Source organism: Limtongia smithiae (assembly GCF_038497785.1).
Source record: "Limtongia smithiae strain NRRL Y-17922 unplaced genomic scaffold V1518scaffold_17, whole genome shotgun sequence".
In the NCBI taxonomy this organism is placed as follows: Eukaryota; Fungi; Ascomycota; class Lipomycetes; order Lipomycetales; family Lipomycetaceae; genus Limtongia; species Limtongia smithiae.
Genome location: NW_027117638.1, coordinates 26695 through 44064, shown reverse-complemented (window position 1 = coordinate 44064; position 17370 = coordinate 26695). Strand labels below are relative to the sequence as shown.

Below are 17370 nucleotides of genomic sequence, written 5' to 3'. Positions count from 1 at the left end.
TAACGGCAAAGCTGCACTCCCTTGCGAAAATGCACAAGTTGGAACCGGGGTGGCCGGCAAACCGGTAATGCAGCAAATCATCTATCTATCTGAGGAGCCTAAATCGCAACATCAGCCGCACGCCCTCGGCCGATCCGGCGATTGGGTCCCGTACGTAAACACGTGAGCATTGCCAAGCAAGGTCCCAACTTATGCAGATTGAAGTTCACTCTACAATGTACCTGATCTGCCCCGCCCTGTAATTTCACATGATTTGGGACTACGCTGCGGGTTTTAAGAATTGACCAAATTGTCACAGTTTACATACTTTTTTTTCTTAACCCCCCCAGGGGAGTCTCGGTTTTGTTTAATTTCTTTTCCGCAATCCCACACCGTCAGTTTTGCAGTATTCGGAATGGAACGACCGTCATTCAGAAGCTGTGTACAGGGAGGATCATTTCCACTCCATTTTAAACCGTGGTGACGGACAGTCCTTCAGCTCGCTCCGCTTCATGTCGTTCAACACCACGAGATTCTAGTATCTGATAGACAGAGCTGAAATCTTCTGCTTGTGCTGCAGTGTTATAGAATACCCTGCCGGAGTCCGTTGAGTGCTGGTTACAGTGCATAACAAAGTCCGGTGGAAGTGTTAAGAGAAAAAATTGGAACGGCGCACCTCTTTGGTAGTCGCTTCGCCGGCTCCTTCGCGATTGCTGAGCCGCACGACTTGTCCGCCTCGGAGGCTGTAAACAGCAGCGGATTAGGGTGTGTTCGGAGCCGAAATCGGCGAGCTGATTGACTAGGCACCGTAATTATAGCCAGCAGACAGTGGAGATATAACCGAGTTTGAAGAAACACCAGCCTATTGGAGATCTGGTATATTGTGGTCATCTCTGGAAGCCTTGCTCCGAAATCTGAATCAGATTCGACTTCAGCAAGCTAGTGATACTCTCTAATCTTCGTTCTCGCATGCACGCGCAGTGCAGCAGATTACGCCGTTGGCTTGATCGGTGAACAATTTCAAGATTGCGCGTTCGCTCGATAGTCTCACAAACCCGTGCCCTCAGCGTACAGCATAGCGTCATGTCGACATCCCTGCAACACTAATAAGCTTGTTTAAAGAGGGCTCTCCTTTTCAGCAAACTTGGACTTTTCGTATTTAACACGTCGAGGCCGTTAAAATAGGCAAAGTGCGACCTTCAAGAAAGCAGGCTAGAGACCTAGAGCGGCAGGTGGCCGGGCAACTGCAAGCTACGATGGACGGAGCGAGCACTCTAGGAACTTTACCTATCCCGGGTCCCTTAAGAAAGCGGCTTCTGCGGCTTCGAGAACCGGTTTGTCGTGCTTGCTGCGGATTGGGAATCTCCCGGGCAGCCTCGGCGAAAGCGCTACCAGTAGCTATACATCGCGTGTGCTGTTGACGTGCATATGATTGAATTTCAATTCAAATGAGCAGGTTATCATTATAACCTGCAAGTTATATACGTGCAGTCGAAAAGTATTAGCGATTCAATTTATTATATTTCCCGCAAATCATTAGTTTTAGTCATTACAAACAAAGTCATACAAACAAGATCATCCACGGACCTTGTAGGCCATCATTAATTTCCAAACACATAGCAAAACACAAAAATAGTGCAAAATCCATATATGTACCGGTCCTAGTGCCGCCTCCCCCAAACGCCAGGAAAGTTCTCCCTTGATTTACGTATGCCAATACTTCCTCGTGAGTTACTCCAAACGACAGCCAAAACTTGCCCAATAAATACTAGATCATGAGTTCTCCATACGGTTGAGTCTTGCGCAGTTCGGACACAATGCTGTCGACGTTGTTTAAGTATTTGCCCAACATTTTCTGCTTTTCCTGTGTTGTCCTCGATGAATGACGCCGGCAGGATGATTGTGAGTTGGTGGTCTGGCTAGTACTTTCCGGAGAGCTGTGTGACGATGAGGTGCCAGAGAAATAAGACTCTGGTTGTGAGCTGGAAGACGATTCGGGAACGAGATAACAGAAAAGAAATTCGAGTATCTTGAGCTTCACTTCATGATCCGTCTCCTTCCGTCTGAATAATGTGCATACTGTCGCAAGGCCATCCAGGGTCTCGAAAGTCTGACAATGTGTTAGCGATGATAATAGCAGGAAAATGAACGTAGAAGATCTGCCTACCCGAACGTTTGCCCACTCGTTAACCAGCGCGCAGACAAGTGCATTCATAGTGGCGCTTTGTACTGATGGATCGGACATCGGGTCGAGTAAATCAAGGAAAATCGTCATGTTCACACTGCGAGAAAAGAGTCGCCGACTCGGTGGATGTATGAGAAGGACACCTTGGATGAGGTCCAGCGCCGAAATTATGAGAAGAGATTGCAGCTCACCTGGAAAGCCAATGTTAACACAGATGGCAAATCCCCAACGAAAGTGGCTGACTTACTTGATGGCTGTCCGAGAAGTCGTTCAAGGCACGATAGAAGTCGTAGAGTCACTGCATTGCGAAGATTAGTAACTTGAAGTATTCAACATGGGAAGCATCGTAGACTGGAGGCACTCACGATTCCATTCAAAGCCATCCTGGAGCCGGAGGAACTCGCAGTAGGCGGGATCTTCTAGAAGAGAGTGATCGCTGTCCGGACTCGGTCTGCAGATGTGCGCGAGCAGACCCTCAATGTGCCGGAGGCCACGGCGGACGGCAGAAGGGTCATAGGAAGAGAGCTGGTCGAAGGAGGATGCAAGCAGCAGCTCCATGGTGCATGAAAGACGAGACTCGAGAAGGACTGGAGGCGAGTAGGGGGGCGCGCGGGGGGTTAAAAACAACGCAGGGTCGTAGTCTCGTACAAGGGTCGTAGAGAAAAGGGGTGTAACGCTGATGAAGACGACCGGGGTGTGTTGCAGCGATCTGCACGCACTGCCCGCCGTACACGGCGCGGGAGATGCGGATATAAATACCCCGGCTTGACGAGGCGGAGAAGCTGCACGAGACTGCACGGACGACAGCGCGTTCGGCAGGCGTCAGCGGCAGGGCGCACACGATCGGGACCAAGACCAGGCAGCAGCAGATGCGAACTTGGAGGCTACAGGGCGAGGCGAACGAGGAAGGAAGCGCTGGTCACGATGCTGTCAGATCTGTCAGAACCGGCGGTGAGTGTGGCAGCGACCTAGAGGTGCATTGCTATGTGCGTGCTGTGACATCACTGCGCGTCGTATGCCATGTGTTGCTGCATTTACTGTTGCTACGGCAACGCACGTTATCGCGCCGCTAGTCTACACCCCTGCAGCACTACTGCCTGCGCGTCAGCCACGCGTACGCAAAGCGTCTTGCTAGCATATCTAATGCGCTTTGTTTACACACCTAGTCCGCGCTAGCTGCCTCGGCCTCCAACGCAATTTAAGCCCGGACTGCACACCTCCAGCCGCTCACAGCTGGGCTGCGCGCGTGCACGCTCGGCACGAAGTGGCCAGCGCCAGCAGACTGGCGATTTGTTAAGTCCGTGGGCATGGAATATTCTTCGCAGCCGTGGAAGATCTTTCCTTCGGCTGAGCAGTCGAATCTCCCATCTTGCATCACGCTCTTCATCTCGCTTGAATAGCTAACGCGCGAGCATGTCTTACGAGCGGCGAAGGACGTCGTGCAGAGTCGTCCAAGCGCCTGGGTAATCCAGCGTACCAAAACACGGGTCTTGTAACTATCTCGGATCAACAATTTTCCTGCTTTCTGCTCTCCTTCTGATCCGGACTAGTCCGGTCTACCATTCCGGGGTCTCCTCCATCTCGCTTTGCACAATAACAGAAGCTTGTGACCAGTGACGTTAACCCATCACTTGGCGGCCGAGAGTGACCGAGGGTGAGAGGTTTGTTGTGTAAAGGGATGATACACTATCGAAAGCAAGCGAAATGGATGCACGAGGACGTTGACAGACTAACGAGAGTGACAACTTTGTTTGACTCATCGACGACTACTTCAGCGGCACAGCTTTCGGTGTCATAGACATCTGTTGCCATAGCAATTTTGGAAATTGAAAGTAGGTTGACAAGTCCGGCTGGGTCTGACTTTGCTGCTGCCGAATTGAACTTGCGACGTCTTATGCTCATCTTCCACCATTGATCCTATGCGCTGCGGGAGGAACTGTGAGCTTTATATCCGCATCAGTTGCGCAATATGGAAACTCGTGTAGATTTAAAGGGGCTGAATGGTCGAGGATTTACAATTGTGCGAGGAGAGCAGCTTCCTCATATTTTCTTAGTTGTGTAAGGACTATTCCACTAATAGGCCACTCGACACAGAGATATGTCGTACTGTGGGCATTATTTTGGGTAGTCTGAAAGCTGTGTGTTGATGGGGAGCAGAGCACAGCATTATCGATGCTCCTGTCGTGTGTTGAAGGTGCATGGACTACATGACTCCAGAGCTGCTTATTGGTCTACGTATAAGTTACATGGCGCGACACTTAAATTAACTTGTCAACGTGTTCAATCTCAGTTTGACCTTCTGACTGTGCCCTTGTACATCTTTGCAAATACCAACAGGCTCCATTAGAGTGCATGAGATTGGATATCAGAAACAAATTGTTGTCATATGTACTTCCTGCCATTCCCTCATCTATGAAATATGCTATGTTTAATGTATGCCACATGTAGTGTATGCTACATATCAGTCATACATCGCACAGTGTGCTAAATGCTTTCCATGTGTTCCATCAACAAAGTATGTGTTGCGTCTGGTGTAATGCGATCTGGAGTAATAGTCTGCGTAGGAATTGATCTCTAGTGAGAGTGCACCTCGATAGGAATTGATCTATAGTGAGAGTGCACCTCGACTTGAGATCTTAATATTCATCTGAAAACACGAAAAGAACTAGAAAACCATGATGGCTAAGATACGAGAGTCTGGGGAGAGGAAAGAGTGGAAGGGAAAATACGGAAAGAAGGAAAAAAAAGTGAGTGATCTGGATTTTTCTGCCGTTGAGTCGGGTTGTTTCCAGGTGGACTGGATGTCGAATTGAATGGCCATCTACATCGCCATCTATATCGTTGAAGCGAACTGGACTATAGTCCGGGCAGTGGACTAAATGTCTTGAATTCGATGGACAGTTTGAAATTCGGAGAACTCCACACTCAAATGTCGTAACGCGATATTTGGACTGTGATCTCGCTGTCTTTCGATATTCAGATGTTTGGCCCGCTGTGTCTCAAAGAACATTTGACGAGCAGCTGTAGTTCTTGGCGGAGATTTGCAGTTTGCTTCGGATGGACTCCGGGAAGTAGTGGACAAGGTCTCTGGGTGGTTCTGAGATTATGATAGATATAATACTAATCTTGATATTATTCAATTCGCAGTCCACCGTCGCTCAACGCCGTACTTCCATCTATGGCTGCTGCGCTATACTCGCGTAGTTGGATGGATACGTGGTGCTCTAGATGCCAGCATGGAGCTATTCAACACTTAGTCAATAATGGATGCCATCCGCCTAAGCCAAGTAGGATGCTGCCAGTATGCGCATTTCTCACTCGTGGCTACCAAACCACGGCTATGAAAACTGTAAGCCGGTGCATCAAATGTTCTGATATCGAGGTGCCGGTGTCCAGAATGGATTTCAACTGTGCGAATGATTATACGGATCGGTCGGATGAAGAAGAAATAGGAAGGTATTGCAAGCTTGAGCGGAGACCGTTTTTGCTATAAGGAGTATATAAATGATGCAACCCCAACTATGCCTCTCGTCGCCTGAAGGACGCAGTACAGATTCCACTGTGGCACCAGCCCTGCAGCCCTGAGGAATACAGGAACACCAGAACATCGCGGAAACACTCTATAATGTGGTCGCGGTCGAGTTCTCCAATGTTCCATGTCCAGTGATGCTGTGGAGAGTGCCGCGCCATCGTCGGTATCGCAAGCAGTGTTTACAAAGATGGACATTGCTATCTGTACTATTTGCCGTCGCAGAACTGTTGTCACCGCTCAAATGTAATATCCGTAAGCGTAGTCACATGTCTCAGCGTATTTCGATAAACAATAAATATTGAACGAATGAAGATAATGAATCTGCAGTGTTGGCCACTGCCGCGATCATATCAGCGTCCAGCCTACGTTTGCAGAAGATAGCTGGCCGCTATGGCAAGCAAAGCCATTGATCTGAGTGGACATGGTCAGAATAGAAAACTGTTATTATTATTTGCATTCTGCCTGTGCTGCTCGGCTAGTTTCATAAACTCTGCCTGCTCGTTCGCCGTCAGACGATTCCACAGATCGCCAAACTCCGCCGCTTCAACATCAACCCCTGCCATACGGTCATGAATATCCGCTCCACCCTCGCCATCTGCGTAGTCTTCATAGTCGCCTAATGGATGCTCCTCCGCGTCAAGTTCATACTCGTTGACGAGCTCGCGCAGACCTAGCTTCTCGTCGTCTGGAAGCATTTGCCGCGTCGTAGCGCTGCAATGGGCGGATAACTCCTCACGTCGTTTTTCAGTTTGAAAAGCGGTGTTGCATTTGCGATGAGCGATGCTTTTGAAGCAGATGACGGAGCAGTAGTCTGACGAACAGCGGGGACAGTGGTATTTTCCATATTGCTTGTTGCAGAAAGCGCAGACTCGCGGTGTAGTGGTAACGACGGTTGAAGAGGGCGCCGTAGTATGTTTAACGTCGGCACTTATGAGAGAGATGAGGGATGGCGGGTCAGGCATGTCGCTGGTGTGGCGGATGGTGAAGACGTGCGTATGACGGATTTGGAAGTCGTGGGTGCTGTTAAAGTTTGCGGGTTGGGATCCTAACGGAACAGAACCGGAGCGCAGAACAGCAGAATTTTCGCTCCTCAGCTTACTGAACATGACCTGGATCGTTTCTACATAATCATTCTAGTCATTCTTGCGGCTCAGACAACTAACGGCGCGTGGCTTGCTAACTCCGCCTGCGGGCGGCTGCTGAGCGGGCACGGGTAAACTAACACACGGGGGGTCTCGTATTTTTGGCGGATAAACCATTTTCCTGCGCAGCGGCTTTCGTTCACCCAACATCCTCATTCAGAAGCCTTTACCCGCACCGCTGCACGGCATTCGTTTCTACGTGGAGGAGGAGCACATATAAACGACAGATTGCAGTCTTGGTGTGCCGTGTGAAGCATACAGCGAATAGGAACCAAGATGGACACGCTGAACGAGTCCTACAAGCACGGCAGCTCGCCGATGAGCCCGTCATCGCACGCGGAACACATGAAGACGTTTTTGTTTGGATATCCGATTGCACACTCGTATGCACCGTTGTTGCATGCGACGTTGTTCGCGGACGCGGGCTTGCCATGGACGTACGAGCTCGTCGAGTCGAAGGACAAAAACGACTTCCTTCCGCGGTTACTCGCGAGCGACTGTATCGGGTCGGCGGTGACGATGCCACACAAGGTCACGTTTATCGAGGAGGTGGACGAGTTGACGGACGAGGGCCGGGACATTGGCGCGATCAACACCGTGTTCAAGCGCAAGGACGCGAAGGGCAAGATCAAGCTCGTGGGCACGAACACGGACTGCGTAGGTGTGCGGGATGCATTTTTGCTGAACAGTCCCGGCGTGCTTACGTTCAGCACGGGCAAGCCAGCTATGGTACTGGGCGGCGGAGGCGCGGGCCGGAGCGTGGTGTACGCACTGTGGAAGTGGATGGGCGCGTCGGAGATATACATTGTGAACCGGTACAAGCATGAGGCTGACGGCATCATCGAGCATTTCAGGAAGATAGGGTGCAATATTGTGCGCTACGTGGCGACGCCAGAGGAAGCGGAGCGGCTCCCCGCACCGGCATTGATTGTGGGTGCGATTCCGGATTTCGCCCCTAAGGAGGCGTGCGAGGTGACGGCGGCTGCGGTGAAGACAACTTTTTTGGAGAAGGCGGAGAAGGGCGTGCTGATTGAGATGTGCTACCACCCGAAACCACTGACGCGGCTGTACGACGAAGCCACGGCGGCGGGGTGGCAGGTGATCTTAGGGACGGAACCGATGATCTACCAGGGGATCGCGCAGCAATCACTGTGGGCGGAGTATGCGTTGGACAAGTTTGACGCTGCGAGGGCGACAGAAGTTATCAATGAGCGCTTGGCCCATGAACATTAGATGTAGTACATAGACCATACACCAACGGAGGAGTGAATAGTGGAGTAATGATAGTGGTGAAGGTGTGGAGAAGCGGGGTGCGGCGCAGAGAAGTACTCACCGGCGGCCGAGGATCCGCGATGTGGAGACCCCGCATGCCCAAGGAGGCAACTGCGGCAGAATACTCAGCCCATCGCCGCCCCGCTCCGGCGCTCCGAGTATGCGAGCTCGCGAGCTCACGAGCAGCCGGAGCAGCTGTAACTGCTAGGATATAAGGATGGCCTTGTCAGCTCTATACATCAGCGCCAGTATCAGAACACGCGTTCACAATGCCTGCAGTAGCCGTCGCCGCAGAGCTTCCCCCGCTCCTCGACCTCACCGACGAGAACATCACCGCCAACACCATCATCATCAACAACCAGACCCATGACCGCCGCCTTAAGTACGTCCTCGAGCGTCTCGTCACCCATCTGCACGACTTTGCCCGCGAGACGCGCCTCTCCTCTGAGGAATGGATGGCCGCAATTGAGTTCCTTACCGCCTGCGGCAAGATCTGCTCCGACACCCGTCAGGAGTTCATTCTCCTGTCGGACGCGCTCGGGCTGTCGTGTCTTGTCGATGTGATGGACCATCCGAAACCTGAGAATGCGACGCCGGGAACCGTGCTCGGCCCGTTCCATTCGCATGAAGCGCTCGAGTTTGTGAACGGCGAGTCTATATGCCCGCCTGACAAGGGCGAGCAGTGCATTGTCATCTGCACAGTGTCCGACACCAAAGGCCGTCCGATCGAGAACGCACTTGTTGACATCTGGGAGACCGACGAGACCGGCCACTACGACGTGCAATACGACGTCCGCGACGGGCCAAAGTGCCGTGGTCTTCTGCACTCAGACAAGGACGGCAAGTTCTGGTTCAAGGCCATCCGCCCCGTGTCCTACCCAATCCCGCACGACGGCCCCGTCGGACAGCTTCTCGAGAAGCTCAACCGCCACCCCTTTCGCCCCAGCCATATGCACTTCAAGTTCATCTGCGAGGGCTATGACGAACTCGTCACCTCGTTATATTGCAAAGGCGACCCCTACGAGACCACCGACGCGGTGTTCGGCGTGAAGTCACCGCTTATCATCGAGCTTGACACGGTGAAGTCGGCAGAAATGGCAAAGATGTATGGCGTGGAGATTGGGGACTGGGTGATGCGATACGATTTCGTGTTGACGAGTCAGGAGGAGGTGGCGGCGCTGAAGCAGCAGAAGGCTTCAGAGGCGCTGGCCAAACTGGGGGTGACGCGGGAGGTGGTTGCTGGTCTACCGATTGCTGATCTGGACTAGGAGTATATTACACGTTGTGCATTTGAGATATTCTGTAGATCGATGACGATGGTAGTCACGAGGTAGACATCTCGTGAACCACAGGTGAGACGATGAGCGGGAAGTTAGCCCGGGGCAGCGACGTCATCAGACCCTGTGTGGCTTGAACGACTTAACAGCCAAATCGTGAGACAAATACGGCGCATGCGTACAAGTTCATGTGTGGAGAGAGTGTGGCACACAGCTAAGCCCAAACGGCCTAGCGTGCTGCAGGTCTTTCCCCCTGAGGCGGCTTTATCCGAGTCGCGTGGATCTTCCGCCGCCAGAATTGCTCGAACGCCGCCCAAATGGCACTGTGAAAGGTTCCTGTATGTAAGGCTTCCCCGCATTGTTACCGGCGTATAAGTCGCTGCTTTGTCTGCTGCTTTGTCGCTTTGTCGCTTTGCGCTTTGTCGCTTTGTAAACGCTAAGATGATACCGCGCTTTTACAATCCCTATCTGGTGGCGGCCACCGCCACCATCGGCGGCATGCTCTTCGGCTTCGACATCTCCTCAGTCTCCGCCTTCGTGGACGACAACACCTACCGTGCGTACTTCAATTACCCTGACTCCACAACCCAGGGGGGCATCACAGCCTCTATGGCAGGCGGCTCGTTCTGCTCGTCGCTCGTAGCAGGAATCATTTCAGACCGCATCGGACGCAAGTATTCGATCCAACTCGGTGCGTGCGTTTGGATTATCGGTAGCGCGATTCAGAGTTCAGCACAGAACGTCGGACAGCTTGTTGCCGGACGTTTCGTCTCAGGCCTCGCGATTGGAATATGCTCAAGTCAGGTACCAGTGTACATCTCGGAGATGAGCCCAAAGCAGATCCGCGGACGTCTAGTTGGACTCTTCCAGTGGGCAGTGACGTGGGGTATCATGATCATGTTCTATATCTCGTATGGATGCACGTTCCTTGACGGCACGAAGTCGTTTCGCACCGCATGGGGTATTCAGATGGTTCCCGGATTCTTGCTGCTCGTGTTAATGATATTCTTCCCCGAGTCGCCGCGCTGGCTTGCGAGCCATGATCGTTGGCAGGAGGCCGTTGAGATCATCAAGCACGTGCAAGGCAATGGCGTCGACGTTACCGAGGAGGTCGAAATTGAGATGCAGGAAGTGCAAGAAGCAGTGCGCGTCGATCAGCTATCAAAGGACGTAGGATATCAAGATTTATTCAAGAGAGGCTCGCGCCTGCGCACGTTTGTAGGTGCGACAGCGCAGATATGGCAGCAACTTACTGGGATGAACGTGATGATGTATTATGTCGTGTACACGTTCGCAATGGCGGGATATTCCGGCAACAGCGGGCTCGTGTCGTCGTCAATTCAGTACGTCATCAACGTGGTCATGACTGTGCCCGCACTGCTGTTCATCGACAAAGTCGGCCGTCGCCCACTGCTGTTGTATGGGTCCATCACAATGGCGACGTTCCTCTTCATCGTTGGCGGGGTCATGGCCTCGCACGGGCACTATGTGTCGGAGGTCAACGGCAACACGAATATCCGGTGGATCGTCTCCAATAAATCCGCAGCGAAGGCCATCATCGCCTTCAATTACCTCTTCGTCGCGGTGTTCGCCACCACCTGGGGCCCTGGTATCTGGATCTACGTCTCCGAGCTCTTCCCCATGAAGCAGCGCGCCGTGGCCAACGGGTTCTGCGGCGCATGGAACTGGATCTTCAACTTTGGCATCGCGTTCTTCACGCCACCGGCGTTCACAAACATCCAATGGAAGACGTTCATCATCTTTGCGGTGTTCTGTTTGGCAATGACGGTCCATGTATACTTCCTCTTCCCGGAGACGGGCGGCAAGACGCTCGAGGAGATTGACATAATCTGGGAGGAGCACATTGCACCGTGGAAGAGCGCGAAGGTAGACGTCACGGAGCTAGCGTCACACCGGAGACTCGCTGGTCGGTTCGAGAAGAAGTCGGTGGTGTACAATGGGTAGGTATCAGCAGTTCAGTAACAGTCAGAATGATATTCAGTATACGGTGAAGTGGTTAATTTTGAAGTTGTGGGGGCAGCGCGGGGGAGGCCACCAATGGAGCCACGTGCGTAGACTCACGTGATGCGGTGACTAAACGCAGGCACAATTTCGTTTGCTGTTCGTGCAGAATAGACGAAGAGAAGTTCTTCTTTCTTCTGCTTCTGTTCCCTCTTCGCGACGTGACTGTTCTTGTTTTGTTCTTCTGTCCTTCGTACAGCCTCGCCACCGCCGCCGCCTCGCAGCACGCGCTCGCCCGCCGCCTTGCCGGCCCTCCGGTCTCCCGTTCTACCGCGCTGCATGCCGGCCAGACCCCGCCTGCCCCCCCTCTCCGCGAAGACGCCGCCGTGACATCGAAGAAGTGCCTGAATGTTCGTCGTGCAGACTACCCACTCCAAGACCGGTCTCAAGCGCCCGGACAGGCCCTGTGACTCTTGCCGGCGGCGCAAGAGCCGCTGCGTGTTCTCCGAGGGCGACTCCGTTTGCTTTCTCTGCCGCTTCCACAATTACGAGTGCGTCTTCAGCGAGAACCCCGCGCCGAGAAAGCGCCAGCGGCGTAATTCCGCCGAGGCAAAGGATGCCGTTGCCGCTGGTGCCGCTGGCGCGTCCGGCTCTGGCACCGCTACGCCAGCCCCGAAGGACAAGGATGCAAAAGAGCCACCCAAGGACGCCACGCCGAAGGAGTTCAAGGACAAAGACGCCGGCGTCCCCGTCGCTGCACCTATTGCGGTCGCTGCGACTGCTGTCACGCCCCCAGTCATCACCGCCGCTGAGCCTGTCCTCCCCGGCGGCCCCGCCCCCCTCCCCGCCGACCTCATGATGCCCTCTACGTCCCCCGTCCCGAACTCCATCCCTGGAACCACCCCACAGGATAAGAAAGACCTTGACGCCTCAGTCAAGCGCAGTCGCGGCTCCCGTGTCGGCTCTCGTAAGCCCAGCTCCAATACCGTCCCAGGCGCAGCTGGCGCGGCCGGTATTGTCGGCGTCGCTCCGGCGCCTCTGCTAGAACAACAATCCTCCATGCCGCCGCTTTTTCCCGCTGCGAGTAACCAGGCTGCACCCGCAGGGACACCGGACTCGCCGTTCCCGGACTACGATTTCATGGAGAACACACTTCTAAAGGACACCCTCGGGCTGCAATGCCGCCGGTATATCTCCTACATCGGCACGTCAGCGGAGCACGACCCCGTGCTTATGAACCATTACGGCTTTGACTTGCGCGACCGCGCTTCGCTGCCCGCTATTGGTCCGGATTTTCTTACACAGCGCCAGATCCGCCGCGTGCAGACGGACGAGAATGATCAGACTCTCACGAACGACCAGGTCGCATTCGTTGTGTTCGAAAGCGAGAACCTCTTCCGCACAGGCCATCCCAACCCATCCGGCCGCGACGACACCATTGGCGGCAACCTTGTCGAGGTGCGCAAGATTCAGGACATAATAGGAAAGTTCGGACGTCAACTTGTGGGTCTATACTTTCGTATCGTGCACCCGTCCCTGCCAATTCTTCATAAGGAAGAATTTCTGGAAAAGTACTACCGCAATCCCTCCGAGCTCTCTCCCTCACTGCTCGCGGGACTATACGTCTTTGCCATCAACTGGTGGACCTACGACGCCGACCTCGTGCCGTTCCCGCGACCGAAGCAATCCGCTCTTGAGGCTCTTGCGCAGATCAACCTCTACCGCGAGATCGACCGCCCTACGCTGTCGACCGTGCAGGCTGCAATTTTGCTGCTGCAGCACCAGACGTTCCGCAACCAGATGACACGGCCGAGTCACTCGTGGGCGATGCTGGGCGAGGTCACCGCCATCGCGCAGGAGGTCGGCCTGCATCTTGATCCCACGCGGTGGTCAATACCCGAATGGGAGCGCGGGCTTAGGAAGCGGCTCGCATGGGGTCTGTATATTCAGGACAAGTGGATGGCGCTGACATTTGGTCGACCGTCAAATATTCACCACCTGAACTGGACGATTTCAGATCTCGTTGACGAGAATTTCCCCAGCGATGATCACCTCTCCGCGACTGGCGCGCCCGGTAATGGTGACGATGAGGACGGGTTCAGTCTCCGCGACGATATACTGAGCGCTGGTGGTGGCGACAACAGCGGCAGCGTGAACCGGGAGACGGGAAAAGTCATGTTCATGGAACTCGTCAACCTGACCCGCATCCTCTCCGACATCCTCGACGAATTCCACTCTGCAAAGGGTGTTGCGGACCTTAATTTTCCCGCGCCCGGCGAAGATGGCGAGCGCAAGGGATTTCTGGACGACGAGAGTGCGATCAAGAAGTTGCTTGCCCGCGCACGGCCCTTACAAATTCGGCTCAAGGAGTGGCTTGAGAACTTACCGAGCTGCTTGCGCATGGACAGCACAATCCTTGGCGAGCTCTCTGCGAATGGAAACCTGCATCTCGGTTATCACGCGGCACAGATAGCGCTGTTCCGGCCTATTCTCTGCGCGATGGCGAAACTCGATCGCACGCAAAGTCCTGCGCTTAGCGAGATTTACAGACTTGTTTACCGCTCGGCGTTCGCAGAGTTTGTGTCCGCTGTGGAATTTGCAAACAGCCTAAAGCCACAACACATTCAGACATTTTGGTACGCGGCGTCGAAGAACAACTTTGCAATCATTGCGACGTTTGGGTTTTTACTGATGCTGGCGGCAACAACCGACGCGGAGCGCACGGCGTGTAACGAGAAGTTGTCAGAGTACCAGTGGATTCTCAAGGTCAACATCCGCGGTGCGGAGTTCTTGCAGCACGCGATCCTGTGGGTCGAGGAGTGCAAGTACTTGCTTAAGAACGAATTTGGCAAGCGCGGGAGCACTGCGAAAGCCAAGGAGCAAGCTGTCGCGGCTGTGCAGGCGCACGCGCAATACCAAGCGTCGTTGTTACAGCAACAACAGCAACTTCAACAGCAACACCTACAACTTCAACAACAAGCGCAGCAGCAGCAACAACAACAGCAACAACAAACACCCTTGCAGACGGCGATGCAAGCACAGATGCCTCCTAACTCGCTCGTTGGTTCGCTTGCTCCAGCGCCGACGCAGATTCCTATTACGATGCAGCAGGTGATGCCGTCGGTGCCACCAGCGCCGCAGACGCAACATCCATTGCATCATCTGCAGCAGTTGCAGCAGCAACTGCATATGCAGCGCCAGCAGCAACAGCAACAGTTTCATATGCTGCGACAGCAGGATATATCGCCGTACTTTGGGATGACACCGTCGCCGAATGCGGATTTCGTTGAGCAACCGACAGCGGTGATCCTGCCCTCATCGCAAGGTCCGGTGCTTCACCCGCAGCACATGATCGCGCAAGTCCTTGACCCGCTCCCTGCCACGCACCAACAGGGCTCACTGCACATGCCCGCGCAATTGACACCGCCAGCGATGCACCCCGGTGCGAGTACAACCCCGGGCAGCAACGACCACGACATCTTCTTCACCTCACTTGCGACCGACGGCCGCTCGCACGTAATGGATCAGCACGCGAGTGCGAACGGCGGTGATGACGTCGACAGCCTCGAGTTCTTCAACATGCGCATGCTGAGCCACCCTTGGTTCGAAGGCGGCGCGGGGCCGGCCGCGGTCGCGCCGGGACCGATGACGGGCAGCGTTGTTACAGAGGGGCATAAGAGCACAGGCTCGATGTCGGACGCCAGCGCGAGCGTCGGCAGCGCGACCGCAGCGCCGGCGACTGTAGCAAACACAGTGCCATCCACTGGCGCACCTGCGTCTAATGGTGAGCACACCGAGAGCCCGTCGAACACGCCCGTCACGAACAACAGCACCAGCACCGGCCTTGCCGACGTAGTCAAGACTGAAGACGACTTTTATTGATTTTGATTTTTCTAGTTTACTACTATAATTTCGTTGTTTTATTTTTACAAAAAAGTGAGAACGGGCCGGAGCACAGGAATCTACTTTTTGGATGTGACGAGCTACGAATATGTGTGTTTAGTGTTATGATCTGCAAATAATAGTTCGGTGGGATACCGGATGTATGAATAAGGACATAAAATCGTGTCTATCATCTACTAAGAGTTACATGGTCTATAAGTCGTATAACAAAATCAAGGCTGCGCGAGGACAGCTGCGTCGAGCACCCGAGCATCGAGACCACGCGCAACGATGAAGACAATACCATCAAGCACGACGGCTGGCGCATGCAGCGCCTCAAGCGCGGCAAGCAAGCCCTTTTCGAACGGCGCGACGACAACGTCGGGTGAGTCGATTCCGATGTTGAATGACTTATTGAAGCTCGCCGAAGTAGCGGCGAGTTCTTGGATGTTTACGACAGTATCAAGCGGGGAGAGCGTGGTCGCCTGTGCCCTGGCGGCGGCAGGAGAGGCGGAGAATGCCTTTTCGAGGGCGATGGCGGCGCTGGGGGCGAGCGCAAGGGAGGCGGCCTCATGGAGTGCTGCGGCAGCGACCTTGCCAGAGACTCGGCGACCAGTGAGAAGGCCTTTATCCGCGGAGAAGAGAGTTTCAATTTTCTCCGCGAACACGTTGTCGGTGTTTTCGTCCATGACGGCGTAGCGGATACCGCCTCCTTCGAAGCCGCGGTAGTCAACGCTGACAATTGGACGCTCGCGGTAGTGCATGAACCACGGCTGCGACTGGGCTTGAGGATCGGGGAGGCGCACTAGCACCGACCACAGCGTACGCGCGTCGAGCACGGAGGAGGAAAGAACGGCGAGGGTTGTTGCCGACGGGGAAGCCAGGGCTGCGCCGGCGGTCGCGAGAGAGCCCTTGCTGGGCATATATAATGCGACGGATGCCGGAATGGGAACATCGGTCGGCAACACGGAGGAGGTTGAGAGGACGAATGTCACAGCGCCGGCTGCGACAGCGGCGACCGCAGAGGACGCAGGAACTGTACCCAAGTGAACGCCACCGAGGGAGGACATTTGCATGACGATCGCTGCGGTGACGGGGAGTTCGGGGGTAGTTGCGAAGGGGATGCCGTGGAGCAGAGACAAGTCGCGATTGCCGTCGACGTCGACTTTGGTATCAGCGTCAAGTGCAGCCGCGGCCGCCAGTGCGATGGTACTTGCGAGTATAGCGTCCTTTGGCATACGTGTAAGAGCGGTGGAGATAACGTCGACAACCAGCGTCGCAGCAGCGACATAGGCGGTATGAAGGGATTCGAGCGCGACGGCGGTTGACGATGCCGGCTCGGTCTTGGCCAGCACATGCGCGGGCTGTGCGGCCGCGACCTTGACCAACTCCGTCGATGTGGATGCGTACCCAAGCAAGCCATCGTACGCGCAAAACATATCCATCGTCGCGGAAACAATGGCGGCGTTGAATCCGCCGGTGCAGTCTGTGAGCACGCAGCACTCGAAGCCGTGGTCGTTCGCCTCGCGAAATGTCGACGCGACGCAGCACTCTGCCGTCACGCCGCAGAACAGCAAATGGGTGATGCCTCGCGCAACGAGGATCTCGTGCAGATCAGTGTTGTAGAACGAGCCCTTGCCGGGCTTGTCCAGGAGCACCTCGTCCTTGCGAGGTGTGAGTTCGTCGACGATGTCGTGTCCGTACGCGCCTTGAACAAGCAGTCTCCCCATTGGGCCCTCGTCACCGATGGTAAGCACGTGGCGTGTGTTAGCGCCGACCTGGCGATCGGTCTTGGTCGGCGGGCAGTCTGACAGATCCGGCGGGTGTCCTTCTCGTGTGTGCACGACGGTCATTCCGAGTTTACGCGCAGCGCGGAGTGCGGCAAGGCAAGGCGAGATCAAGCCTGCAACCTGCGCGAAGACCTCGGCGGAAGGACATTGCACGGCGCCGTAGCCCTGCTCGAGGACAAAGTCGCGCTGCATGTCGATGATGACGAGGGCAGTGCGCGCGGCGGGGAGGGAGAACGGCGCAGGGCGTGCGGAAGGGATGTTAATGGGGAGGATGGGGGTCATTGTGACTATTGTGAAAGTGGTCTGGAGTATGGTCTCGTATATAACTTGGGGTATTGAGGATCCAAGG

General features: G+C 54.6%; 7 protein-coding genes across 7 annotated transcripts; 4 read left to right on the top strand and 3 right to left on the bottom strand.

Moving 5' to 3' along the window:
- Positions 1-1470: 1470 nt before the first annotated feature.
- V1518DRAFT_423210 (cell division protein Cdc14) lies at positions 1471-3139 on the bottom strand. Its single transcript, XM_066905641.1, has 4 exons — positions 2530-3139; positions 2412-2462; positions 2147-2355; positions 1471-2089 (listed from the first exon to the last, which is right to left on the bottom strand). The coding sequence occupies exons 1-4, from the start codon at positions 2720-2722 to the stop codon at positions 1748-1750; spliced, it is 795 nt and encodes a 264-aa protein (XP_066757061.1). The 5' UTR covers positions 2723-3139; the 3' UTR covers positions 1471-1747.
- Positions 3140-6121: 2982 nt separating this feature from the next.
- Positions 6122-6658, bottom strand: V1518DRAFT_378297 (uncharacterized protein; the record flags this gene model as incomplete). Its single annotated transcript, XM_066901606.1, has 1 exon — positions 6122-6658. The coding sequence occupies one exon, from the start codon at positions 6656-6658 to the stop codon at positions 6122-6124; it is 537 nt and encodes a 178-aa protein (XP_066757060.1).
- A 108-nt stretch (positions 6659-6766) lies between these two features.
- Positions 6767-8138, top strand: V1518DRAFT_423204 (NAD-P-binding protein). The gene has a single exon (XM_066905640.1). It carries the CDS (start codon positions 7115-7117, stop codon positions 8069-8071), a length of 957 nt encoding a protein of 318 aa, XP_066757059.1. The 5' UTR covers positions 6767-7114; the 3' UTR covers positions 8072-8138.
- Positions 8139-8213: 75 nt separating this feature from the next.
- On the top strand, positions 8214-9583 carry V1518DRAFT_423202 (Intradiol ring-cleavage dioxygenase). Its single transcript, XM_066905639.1, has one exon. The coding sequence runs from the start codon at positions 8380-8382 to the stop codon at positions 9376-9378; it is 999 nt and encodes a 332-aa protein (XP_066757058.1). The 5' UTR covers positions 8214-8379; the 3' UTR covers positions 9379-9583.
- Positions 9584-9598: 15 nt separating this feature from the next.
- On the top strand, positions 9599-11405 carry V1518DRAFT_423201 (general substrate transporter). The gene has a single exon (XM_066905638.1). The coding sequence runs from the start codon at positions 9829-9831 to the stop codon at positions 11350-11352; it is 1524 nt and encodes a 507-aa protein (XP_066757057.1). The 5' UTR covers positions 9599-9828; the 3' UTR covers positions 11353-11405.
- A 120-nt stretch (positions 11406-11525) lies between these two features.
- On the top strand, positions 11526-15703 carry V1518DRAFT_423199 (fungal-specific transcription factor domain-containing protein). The gene has a single exon (XM_066905637.1). It carries the CDS (start codon positions 11758-11760, stop codon positions 15229-15231), a length of 3474 nt encoding a protein of 1157 aa, XP_066757056.1. The 5' UTR covers positions 11526-11757; the 3' UTR covers positions 15232-15703.
- Positions 15313-17369, bottom strand: V1518DRAFT_423197 (Isochorismatase-like protein). The gene has a single exon (XM_066905636.1). It carries the CDS (start codon positions 17301-17303, stop codon positions 15465-15467), a length of 1839 nt encoding a protein of 612 aa, XP_066757055.1. The 5' UTR covers positions 17304-17369; the 3' UTR covers positions 15313-15464.
- Position 17370: the final 1 nt, after the last annotated feature.

Bases quoted from the DNA above. Each gene is read 5' to 3' on its own strand.
- V1518DRAFT_423210 (XM_066905641.1), bottom strand. From the start codon at position 2,722: ATGGAGCTGCTGCTTGCATCCTCCTTCGACCAGCTCTCTTCCTATGAC. The intron at 2,356-2,411 runs GTAAGTCAGCCA...TTGGCTTTCCAG, and splicing joins ACTTCTCGGACAGCCATCAA to GTGAGCTGCAATCTCTTCTC. The intron at 2,090-2,146 runs GTAGGCAGATCT...ACACATTGTCAG, and splicing joins ACGAGTGGGCAAACGTTCGG to ACTTTCGAGACCCTGGATGG.
- V1518DRAFT_423204 (XM_066905640.1), top strand. From the start codon at position 7,115: ATGGACACGCTGAACGAGTCCTACAAGCACGGCAGCTCGCCGATGAGC.
- V1518DRAFT_423202 (XM_066905639.1), top strand. From the start codon at position 8,380: ATGCCTGCAGTAGCCGTCGCCGCAGAGCTTCCCCCGCTCCTCGACCTC.
- V1518DRAFT_423201 (XM_066905638.1), top strand. From the start codon at position 9,829: ATGATACCGCGCTTTTACAATCCCTATCTGGTGGCGGCCACCGCCACC.
- V1518DRAFT_423199 (XM_066905637.1), top strand. From the start codon at position 11,758: ATGTTCGTCGTGCAGACTACCCACTCCAAGACCGGTCTCAAGCGCCCG.
- V1518DRAFT_423197 (XM_066905636.1), bottom strand. From the start codon at position 17,303: ATGACCCCCATCCTCCCCATTAACATCCCTTCCGCACGCCCTGCGCCG.